Source organism: Merops nubicus, unplaced genomic scaffold, assembly GCF_000691845.1.
Source record: "Merops nubicus isolate BGI_N331 unplaced genomic scaffold, ASM69184v1 scaffold2514, whole genome shotgun sequence".
NCBI lineage: Eukaryota > Metazoa > Chordata > Aves > Coraciiformes > Meropidae > Merops > Merops nubicus.
The window spans coordinates 41,402-53,565 of NW_008603422.1; the positions used below are offsets into that span (position 1 = coordinate 41,402).

The following is a 12,164-nucleotide window of genomic DNA, read 5'->3' on the forward strand; positions in this document are numbered from 1 at the left end:
CAGTTCTGCTCCAAGCTTCATCTAGTCACTTGGAACAACCTTGCAAAGGAAGTACTGCAGATACAGCTCTTTCTGCCTAAGCCCTTAAACCAGTACTTAAAATTTGAATGAGTTGTTTCATGCTGAACAGGCTATCTCATTCAAATGAAAATAAAAGTTTATGTTGCCTAACAGAAGCTAACTGCTTTGGAAAGGAAAAAAAAATCATTTCAGGTCTATCAAAATTAAGCTATATCATCCGACTCTAAATAAAGGGAGCTTTGTTCTTCTATAAGACAGGAATTCATCCATGTGCCACAGAACAGGAATTTTTCCTCTGGATGACTGCAGGTACTCTAAACCTTTCTACAAAATCCCACAAGTTCCAGAAAGCCACAAACTGTGGATCTGATCAGGCAAGAAGTACCTGAAGAGTAATAAAATCCAAGTTGAAGGATGACATAGTCTTAGAGATGGGCACATATGTAGAAATGTTTCATTTCATGTGAAGATAGACTTTTTTCCCCTTTTGATAGTACTTTGGCATCAGTCTATCTCCTTTTTCTCATAATTTTGATATTTTAGCTCAGTGTTTATACTCAAAGTAAAACTTGTGAATACACCATGAATCAGATGAAAAAGCAAATAAAAATGCTCTTTAAAGAAAGCTCAGTTAAAGTCAGAATTATCAGTAGGGCTTTCTATAAAACATTTCAGTAAAAAATACAGTAGAAATATAACAGTGAAGCTACGCTTATTAAGTACATTTGACATATTTTGAAAGTATAGTTCTCCAAGATACGCATGACATAGCTTAGCTAAAATCAAGATTCTACTTTTGGAAAGGAATAAATTCTTCTAAACTCCATGCAACTTATAGATTGGAAATTGCCCAAGGTACAGTTATTACTGCAGTAATATCTCTGTTAACAAATCTAGGAAGAAACTGCAAATAGACAGAAAAACAAATTAATACTTTTGAGTCAAGTCAACCAACCACGTAACAGGACACTAAGTCAAAATTTGCATTTCAGGAAAAAAGGAAAAGAGTCACATGGAACACTAACTCAACAGAGCGGCGGGACTTTGAAAATACTAGCCCTTATTAGGAAATCTTTTGGAAGATGAGTAACTGGAACTGAATTGTGTTTCTATTAAGGGTAGTGAATTCCTCAGCTAGACGGCAACAGTAAATAAAAAAGAACATGCTTACATTCACTCAATAGTTTCAAAGAATTAAGTATCACTACTAGAACAAAGAGTTCCTCTTACAAAAATAATCAGGCCTTTTTCTCTGTTTGTAATAGTATTCTTCATCCATTTGTTCATTTCCCCCCTCCCACTGCAGAAACACTTGGGTGCACGTGGGATCAGTATGAAGTTTTTGCTGGGTTCAGGGGGGTGCTCTTTGCTGCCAGGGTGTCAGGTTTAGGGCCCAGATGCTGTCACTGTCCCCAGGGCACCATTACCATCTCTGCTGCTGCACTACAGGCTTGCTTTAGATTGGCTGCAAAGAGAAATCCATCTTAACATCAATCTCTCTCCATTCTTCTTTTTGTGCAACGGAGACATTGTCCTCATAGATCACCACAACTATGCAAAGCAAGCTCTCCAATGGCCTCCTCTGAGAAAAGCAACAACCCAGATAGGAAAAACTCTCACTGAGATAATTCTGCACAGCCAAACAAGGCTAGTGAGTGAGGGTAGGCTGCTGGGAGTTACTTTTCAGGTACACAGAGTAACGTTAAGGAAAAGATTTGCAAAGTGTCTAGAGCTAAGGTAACAAAATGGAGGTAGCTGTAGGTAAGGAAGCTGATGTGTAAATGCTGAGCATTCTTGCAGACATCAATGCCCAATGCAAGCACATACTTGGAAGTGCTCCTCTACAACACAGCGAACAACAGGTGAATTACGGAAGGCTAAACTTAACCTGTGGGGTAACTGTCCAGCTGTAAGGCACGTAGTAATTCTGGCATCCAAGACAATTTTCTGAATCATCAGAAAATCTGAGATCTTGTAGAATACATCTACATGAAGAGGAGATGGCAACAGAAAAGAACATCAGACAGGAAATACTATGAAAACAGCAATTGAATATTACGCTAGATTAAAAACAAAACAAAAAAAATCCCCCACAAAAAAGGGCTTTTTTTATCCCTAGTATGTGCCAAATGCTTTGAGAGTTTTGAGAGACTTCTCTCTGCTCTGTTAAGAACTTTATTGTGATTTTGAGACAAATACAAAAGTGATTCATAATTAATTTCTACCCACTTGTTCTTATACCAGTTTCTGATAGCATTGCACTTTAGCTTCAAAAGCTCTTCTGCTTTTTTGATGTTTATTCTCACGGGATTCTTACAGAACAATCACGTTCAACCTTCATTTTTATAGGCTGAACAAATGAGGCAATAATTCATGCTTCAAGGTCTCAATTCCCAGAAACATCCAACATTCACTTTCTTGAATGCTGAGTGACCAATAGTCCAGATGAGCTGTCAGCTGTGCCTCACTCAATAATGTTAAAATTTCCTCAGCTCTCCAAGGAAACACTTTGCCTGGTGCATCCAGGATAGAATTTGCCTTTTCACTGGTCAGATCTTATACATAACTTACATTCATCCTGTGAATTTATTACATCCATGTCATCCTACATCCTGTTTTTACTAGACAACAGAGCTCCCAGATTGCATCTGGAAATTTCCATTAGTCACATTTAATCAGTGTTCTATTGTTCTAGTCCTCAAGTTCATCAGTCCTTCCTCTCTGTCACCTGGAAATGACATACTTTCCAAATCAGTATCACCAGCATATTCTAGAAGCATACACTACCTCTCATTAAATTATTAACTAGATATGCCTGTGGCTTTTGTGTTAGAAACTCAACTAGTAAGCACACTCTGGCTCTTGTTTTAATAAAACCAGCTGATGCGTCTCTCAGGCACTCTCTTCCTGACATCCAGTATTCCTTACCGATTTCCATGCTTTCCCTCCAGTCTAATAACAGTAGACAGTTTCTTGAAATCTAGATAAAATAAGTAATTTGAACTTTTATCTATCACTCACTTTTCTTATTGAATAAATGTAATTTTTAAAGTAATCACAATTTCTTTCACTCACTCCAGTAATAAAATAAATAAACTCAGAGGTCATGAGGTTAAAAAACATGCTCGGAAATGGATCCTTGTCATTTTTTATAATTGAGACTCAATCAATCAAGATGATATGTGAAAAAAGAAAAAATAGGCTGACTACTTCAAGAAAAGGTTGTCATGACCCTTGTAAAAAAGTAACAAAATTATGGAAAGAAACAATGGCTTTGTCAAAACCAACAATAAATCCTCCTTACTCAAAGGCCTCTACCCTCCAGCACATTTTATTTCTGACCTATTATCTGCTTTATCTCTTCATAATATCTAGACCTGTAAGAAATCTCTGGTTGTATAATAAAACTACTACAAGGATGGACAGAAAATTATCCCTGCTGGCATTACAACAAAGACTGCGAAAATGAAAAGCTCAGAGTTTTCTTTCAAGCAATGTCTACTCTGAAATGATGCAGCTCCAAGCCTGAGAGACTGCACGTTTCCCAGGCAGTGTTATTTTTACCACTGCACAGCAGTGCTTGCTAAGAGTCACAAAGTACCTCCAGAGAACCATCATATTCTCTACCACTAGAAGACATTATGTGTAATGGATGGAGGTTGTCTTTTCTAAATGTTTACTTAAACTTTGGTCATCCAACAAAACCATGAGAGAAAGCCTTCTTAAGATCAGTCTCAGAAGGTGAAATGTAGGGCAGTCAACTAGATGAAGAAGTGTTCTTAAAGCAAGAGTGAACACAGCAAAGGAGCACAGGTACACTATGGAGTACAAAATTATCAGGGCTTCACTGCTCCATGATGATTTCCTAACCTAGATGTCAGTATCTTATCTGATATTGACAATTTGTAATTTAAATTCAAAAGAACATGCAGAAAGCCACTTCTTTAATGGGAAAATTACAGGAAATTACAGAAAATATACTGTAGCATGGAATTCAATATGAGGACATTTGCAATATTTACTTCAGGAAATACACCATAAGAGAGCTCAGGAGGGACTTTTTACAACAGCTTGTAGCAAAAGGATGGGGGCTTTCAAACTAGAAGGTAAATTTAGATTAGATGTAGGGAATAAGTTCTTCACTATGAGGGTGGTGAGACACTCAAACAGGTTGCCCATGGAAGCTGTGGATCTTGTATGATGGAAGTTGTGGATGTGGAGGTGTTCAAGACTAAGCTGGATGAGGTCTTGTGCAGCCTGGTCTAGTGGGAGGTGTCCCTGCCCACAGCACGGGGGTTGGAACTAGATGATCTTTAAGGTCCCTTCCAAGCCCAACCATTCTGTGATTCTCACATGGTTCTGACCAGTCTGGCAGTTACTTCCTGAGTGAAGCAGTCAGACACTTAAAAATTCTTTCCAAGTATCCAGTTCACAGATGCACAGAAGTGAAGAGCATCTTCTTTCACTCTGTTTACATCTCGTGATAATACTTACTTCAGCTCCACTTCATGGTATGTACCCTCCCTCTAAAACGTTAATGCCTATGGCTGCATTTCAAGTTGTTGATGTTAAACAGGAGATGGACAGCAAATAAATTTGGTTGTTTTTCTTACAGAAAGTATCTCATTGTGGTCCGTACCATAAATATGGCAAGGTTTTTCCATTTAGAAAATGACCCTGTATCAGTGCAACATGAGACTGGACAAGCTCCCCATTTTTCAAGCTCCTTAGCTCTCCTCTGCCATCTCTTCTGTTCTCATCTGTTTTGAGCCGGTAGTGGGAACAATATACAAAATCCCACGCAAAGAGTCACCTTTATTTTACATGAGACCATGACTGTTTCTCAAGAAATGTGAAGGAAAAGTTAGTCAGAATACTGATGTTAATCATGTTGAGCACTTTGGAAAATATTTGGGAAAAAGAGAGCCCATGTCTCAGGACGCTCACCAGTTTCATCTCTGTAGTTTTGTTCATATTTATCTCAAAGCTGGTATCTTATGTCTTTCTATCTGTACTGGTTATCATGTTTTGGGTATCTTAATTAAGTAAAACTCCCAAATTTTTAAACTCTTACTCTCGATGCTTTTGACAGAAAAGTTGGTCTCCATTAAAAGCAGCTAAGGAACGAAAATGCTCCAAGTCTTTCAACAAAGCAAACAAAAACACAGCCAGGCATCCTGTCTATTTCCTTAAAGAGAAAAGTCTGTCTTGCTGATCCAGCAGGCAATTGTATCAGGCTGAATACATCATAGAGATGTAACACTACCAAATCTGTGATCACAAGATGGTGAAGAGTGTCATCAGCTGCAAAGCACTGTCAGCACTTTAAGAGAACAAGTTAAGTGTGCTCTTACTAGCCGATGACCTTTGTGAACCCCTATCTGCTGACCAGGAGGAGTTAGATAGCAAAGGAGAGGAATCCTTTTGCCTTCTTAAGGTGTGCCTCTGCATTTACCAGCACTGAGAGGGATCCAGGTTTGGAAATACTTCTGTTTACCTGAGATTGAGCTTTTCCTTTTCTTCAGAACTCATCTCACTGATGACACCATTACCTCCATCCACTTTGAAATGCATTACTATGTCTTTATTTATAGTATAAATACTGTAATAAAACTGTTTTCTCCTATGGTAGCAGCTTTTATCTCATTCAAAACAATCCCACAACCCAAAACCAAAATGCAGTATGATCAATACTGCCCTCAATCATTGGTTGGGTAAGTATAATATAAGAATATCTGTAAGGGAATGGAGTGTTGCATCCCCAAAGCAAGAGAATAGATGACAAATTCCTATCATAAACTATTTTCTGATCATTTTCCTATGATTAAAGTTTAGTTGCTGTAATTGTTTTGAAAGTCTGCAGTTATATATTTATTTTGTACATATGTATATATTTATTTAAAAAAATTAGGCTGATAAAGAAAACTAGAAAAGCTGGATTGTAACTAAAATTGTACAAAATATGCCTGGATCTATTTTCTTTTTGTTTTCTTTCTGGGCGTTTGCTTCTTTTTCTTCCCCCCCCCCATTTTTTCCTTTCTTCATTTTAACAGTGATAGGATCAGCAGAGCTGGATTTTAATTAGGAATACTGCCAGAAGATTACAAGCTTTTTCTGATAAACTTGAAAATCTATACAGTTTGTGGGTACAATGAACAAACCATAGTAAATAAGGGCTTCATTATTTCAATGCAGTTACCAAAAGTATTATAAAATCTTAAGCACACTCAAAAGGAAGGTGCAGCACAAACATACTTTTCCTTGCAGATTTTTTAAAAAAATAAAAAATTAGGCACGTAGAATATTTTCCAACAGCATTGAACAAGGTTGTACAAAATAGTGTGATTACTGGTCCTTCTAAATCTCAAGTGCAAGTGGATCTGCCCCATCTATGCAAAAAGGTTCATGTGTGTATACATAGACATATACATGCATGCACAGGCTCACACACACTTCTTTTTCATCTGAAAGTAAACTCTTAGAAATAATAGTTACCTAGTAGCAGTTTCATAAACACCACTTCTATTTTTATATATTATTAAATCTGTGTAGTACACTAAAAGCAAGAATTATCTACAGAAAGTCAAATTCAGCCCTTATTGACCGTTTATTCAAATTAAAAAAAAGCAAGATTTAAATTAATTTTACTGTGTCTTAAGATGGTAGTAAACTAGAATTTCCCATCCATGTTTCACAAAAATACAGAACCTCTGATACTCAAGTAATAGCTGACCTTTTGGGTTTTTTTTCTGATCTTCTTTATTCAGTTTTCAGAAACAAATAACTCTATATGTCATGTGTACCTGACTCACAATCATACAAGTCATATAGAAAAAAAAATATATTAAACTGATCAATTCAGGAAGGACTACAGAGACTACACATACACTTCTCTATTTTTTATACTTCCTTTAAAGTATACGTTCTCTGTCAACAGCACACCTCGAGTTACTGAAGATCTGTAGCAGAAGTTCATACCTGGCACAACTTTTTGAAGGCACATACACCTCCAAAGCAGTTTTAAAACATCAGATTTTTTTTTTTTTTAAATTCTTGATAGTGGACACATTATTAAATTACTTAGGTACAACACATTAAAATTAATTAGATGTTTTTAAATTTCTCCTCCCCTCTTGTATCAGTACAGGAAGGAAAGAAAGTGGGTCCCTGATTTAGAGCATGAGTATTTAGTCTCTAGCAACAGATTTTCTTTGGAAAAGCTATTAAGTCTCATGTATATTGTTCTAAAAAATGCATTAATTCAACTCACTGATTTCCAACACTATTTAACTAAAAAAATAGTGACTGACAAAACATGCCACATTTGCTTTGCTTATATGACAGATAATACTGTTTGCCTGAGCCACAGTAAGGTTATGTAAACACACTCAACTCTGTTTCACAGTCATGAATAATGCATAATCATACTTTCCATATTTGGTTTGCTGTTTGAGTTTCATTATAACTTTAGGTGCTCCATTCCTTGCAAAATTCCTATTATTTTGATATTTACACCAAGGAAAATTTGGAGAGCTATAGTATCTCTCTATGAAGACCAGAAACTCCTGAACTTGAAATATATAATTCTGAGAAGTGTTTGGAAGTCACAGTTTAGATTTAAAGTTAGTTACTAACTTCACTTAGAAGAGTGCTAGGGCTCATGCGGGGCAACTCATCCTATATGTTTGGTAGCCCCCTGTGCCTTCCTCTTAGGCACACAGTCCTGATTCCTGATCGGAGATGGATTACTGAGTAAGATGGAGCAAAGATTTGCTCTGTCACAGTAATTCCTATTTCAATGAGATTTAGGAGTGAGGAAGGAGTGCCAGATCAAACGACAAAACCACTCTGTAAAACACTTAAAATATTTTGTTATTCATAGTAAATGAAGTAAAACATTAACCTAAAATCCTTTCAATAATACAGTATTATTTTTTATTACTTTAAGAGCATGTAATTGATTCTGATGCATCAAACAAAAATCTTACTGTATACAACTGTCTATGTTCTAGTCTAATATTCAGGAAGTGCATTTTTGAGCAATACAACGCTAATTACAATTCTGGGCTTCAAATACACCTACTACATCTATTATTTGGTCCAACTGCATGATTATGTGCTTTCTCTGGCTTAAAATTCCTAAATGACTAGTGTAGAAAAGTATTCAATTCTTTTTATTAAAGCTGACCAAGCTTTACATTTTGAAAAAATTGTTTCTACTGCTCTTCTGACAATAAAATAAAAACAAGGGGAAAAGGTGATATATTTGATGATAAATAAACAATATTGTTACTTACCTTAGTTTAGATTAGCCTGACTACGTGAGAGGAATGCTGCAGTATATGTGAATTCTAGGCTAGGCTGAAGCTTTTCCCCTTTCTTTTCCTTCCTTTAGTAAGAAAGGACCCTTAAGGTCAGGTCCTGCTCCCAGTGAACAAAAGAGCAGAAGTCTTCACTGGGGCTCAATAGGAGCAGGACAAAGACTTTAAAATATTTTTTTTTTTCCTTTTGTATCTTTCAGTATGAGCTTTTGTTACTTCAGGCTATGCAGATATGAAGCTTTTAAGATTTCTGAAGTCGCAATGAAGAGTTAGAAGTCTTAACATTCCTAATGAAGCACCATGCTGTTAACTAGTTTATCTGAAATCACTGACCCAAATCTGCCAGTGTTGTTTCTAAAGAAAAAATATGATTTACTCTTGACTAAAAAATCCAAGGTATTTTGAAAAACACCTTTTTTTGCCACTACAGGTACAAACTTTTATCCAAGTTGCATAATTGCCATTCATTTGCTAAGACTTCGGTTTCCCCATTCATACTCAACCCTTCTGCTAGAGGAAATTTCCTTTACATAAAAGGCTGCTCTTGGCCAAACCATTAGCCACTGCTGACACCCACGTATGTCTCTGTATTTCCTTGCCTACCTGCAAACAAGGCTTCTAAGAGATAAAAATATTTTTCATTGATCAGGACAGAAAGTTGTCATGGTACATATTCTAAGAGGCATTTGTATATTGTTTCTTGCAGATGCCTAGTGATCAAAGAAAATCATTATCTCAGAAATTTATTCACAGCTGGAAAACCTTCTCTCCTGAGAGGTCTATATCTACACGCACGTAACACAGAAGCCACAGATGAAATCATGGTAAACCACGTTTGGTGAGAGGCCTGTCTGCCAAGAGCGTGTGTCTCACTCACCTGTTTGGCTAAGTTGAGATGTGCTTCTGCTCCTTCGAGACACTATGGCAACCACTTTGGCACTAAGGCTGGAACGTCTCTTCTTCCCACCTGTTCCAACCATGCCGACAGCCGTGTCCGACTGACTCCCATCATTGTGCTCCAGCTTATACATCTCTCCGCTCACACTTGTGCTCTTAGTGATTCTCCCTGAAGTCCCCATCCGTCTGCCTTGCATTTTAGGAGTAAATGTACTACAGTTACAAAGTAAAAACAAACATGTTAATTTGTCTGTGTAACAGTATTTCCAAAAACCTTTTTTTTTTTTTTAATTTTTTTTTTTTAATTAGTAAACTAAGTGTTGATACATTTTCAGTTATCTGGTTCACAAATAAAATGCTAATTTGAGGCTCCTCAAGAGTCTGTATTTGCAGTGTTATATTTTGCTCTTCACTTCTTTGAGGGAAAGGAATAAAATGAAGGCTTCCCCATGTTTTTCAGAGTGACAGAAAGACACCTAACATTTAAAAGTCATGCTAAGCCTTCCTGTCTATATCCCCAGAATACAGAAAGCAATAAAACAACCATTTTACAACCACAGAAAACGAATATGGACCAAGAGAATATAAGTAGTGTCTTATTGACACTGTTCACCCAAGCCTTAAGACCTAACAGATAGAAAGATATCATCTATATATTTATATTTCACATGAAGAGGCAACATAATATGTAGTATTTTTTAGGTTTTTGCTCTCTCACTTCTTTAAAAGTGCAATTATCACAATATGAAGGCAAAGTAATTCTGAGACAAGAGGCAAAACCCCACAATAACCCACTGGAACTTTCACTGACTGACAGAAAGATGAATCGTTCTGTCAGTTCTGTTTGATTTTCTTCAGCTATTGCATTTGAATGTTTCCACAAAAATCCCTTTTCTGCTCTTGTACATAGAGCCTGGGTAAAGTATTCAGAAACACACTCTAGAGAACAATCTCAAATACACACAGGACGTACTAATACACAGTCCTAACATGGCTATGACCAAGCAAAGCCCCAGCTCTAACAGCAACATGAAGTTAGCAGAGACACAGAAAAGGAAGCTGCAACCTGACTCACTTCAGATGTAGTTGTTAAATCAGCCTAGAATGTTGGAAATTCCTTGATCTTGTCCTGCTGATTAGTAGACCTGCTGGCAACATACTCATTTATGGGATGTTTTTTTCAGTGACTCTCTATTTTGAAATCAAATTTTGAACTTATTTGTTAAGCAAAGGTCCTGCTGTCCCTCTCAGCAGGTTCCCTTCCCAACAGATGTGGTGTCCTGTGCCCACCCACTTCCACCTCTCCAAAAATAAGAGAGAGGTTGGATGTGCAGGCTTCTTTATATCATTGCAAGTTTCAGACTGATTGGAAATCGTGCAGGGAGAAATGAAGGGGTCTGTGGAAGATGAACTGGCATCCTGTGAATTCTATAGATCTGGGCCCTACTAAAGCTTAAATCAGTCCTGCCTAAAGACAGATCCAGGAAAGTATAAAGTAATATATAACTAAGTTATGTTTTACTGACAGTCACCAATATTTACTCATGTGTGGCCACAGGGTAAGAGCAGGTAAAAACAGACAGTATCTTTTTAAGAAGTTGGGAAAAGAAGGAAGGTTTTGATTGGATATTAGGAAGAATTTCTTCACTGAGACAGTGGTTAGACACTGGAATGGGCTGCCAAGAGAGGTGGTGGAGACATCATCCCTGGAGGTGTTCAAAAAACAAGTGGATGTGGCACATGAGACTATGGTCTAGTGGTTAGGGAAATTTTGGGAGGAAGGTTGGACTTCCTGGAGGTCCTTTGCAACCACAGTGATTCTGTGATTCTATAGAAGTCCTTGAATAGACAGCACCTAATAGAAAGGTTGTTATCAGTCTTTGCATAGGCATTTAACTGTGTTCAGCCCTTAGGATCCACTCCTGTTGAGTTCTGATAAAAATATGTAGCTGCCACCTTCACACAGCACAAGGTGAAGAAATGTTCTCTCTTTAAGCAGTGACATTACTAAATTGCTTACTTATCAAGAAAACTTGAAAACTAGAGAACAAATGTACAGTATGATAACACTATCCGAATACGCTATCAACCGGCATCAGAAGCTTGGAGTGATGTCACATAATCCCTGTGTTCAAACAGGCTTCATTTTCAGAGGTCCTACTCTCCACTTTGATTAGATATGGAGAATTCCTTTCCACCAGCACTTGGAATTAGATTTCAGTGACTATTTCTGTGATACTGATGATGCCCCTAGTTGCTCTGTAGTCATTTTGTTCCCATTTTGAACAATGGAGTTTTTGTCAGTTCTGGAACTCCTGAGTTTATGCATCCGTACTTTAGTCATAGAGCGGGAAGAAACTGGAAATACTTTTTTTGAGAGCATGTGTTGATATTTGAGCTATAGTGATGTACTTTGCTGACACACTAATCTATAGATGTAAAATTTACAGCAATAAAGTTTAATGGACATTAAAATCTACCATGCAATTGAAGAAGTAATTGTTTTGACCATGCTCTACTGAATTTCAAGTGTTTATGAATATAATAAATACTGACATATTTTTATGCCAGTCTGCTTTTTTTTCTTTTACACAACAGAGCTGAAATGCTCTAATCTCACATTATTTAGAGTTTAGAAGACAATGATGTCCATCAGCTGAGAAATAAGAATTGACAATATTGCAATGTATTAATTCCATTGCTGTTTCAAAGACTCACATACGTTTCAATTTTCATTCTTTGTGACAGGTAGAGGGATCTAGAAGATTCACCTTAAAAACTGAAATATCTGGCATTCAGATTAATCTTATACTTGTTTTTAGCTTGCAAATATCAAGTTCTGCTTTCCTAAGAATTATGTTCTAGTGCACAACTAGTACAAAATAGCTCTTAGTTTGCTAGAAGTGGGCTTAATGGGATAGGACT

The 12,164-nt window shown here is 36.9% G+C and overlaps 1 protein-coding gene across 1 annotated transcript in view; it reads right to left on the bottom strand.

Moving 5' to 3' along the window:
- LOC103771341 (regulating synaptic membrane exocytosis protein 1-like) overlaps window positions 1-12,164 on the bottom strand; it is a gene marked incomplete at its 5' end in the record, with an annotated part of 130,017 nt that overhangs the window by 33,018 nt on the left and 84,835 nt on the right. Inside the window, one exon of the mRNA XM_008938634.1 lies at window positions 9,220-9,452. Within this exon, the coding sequence (XP_008936882.1) occupies window positions 9,220-9,452 (233 nt within the window). The remainder of the gene's footprint in view (window positions 1-9,219; window positions 9,453-12,164) is intronic.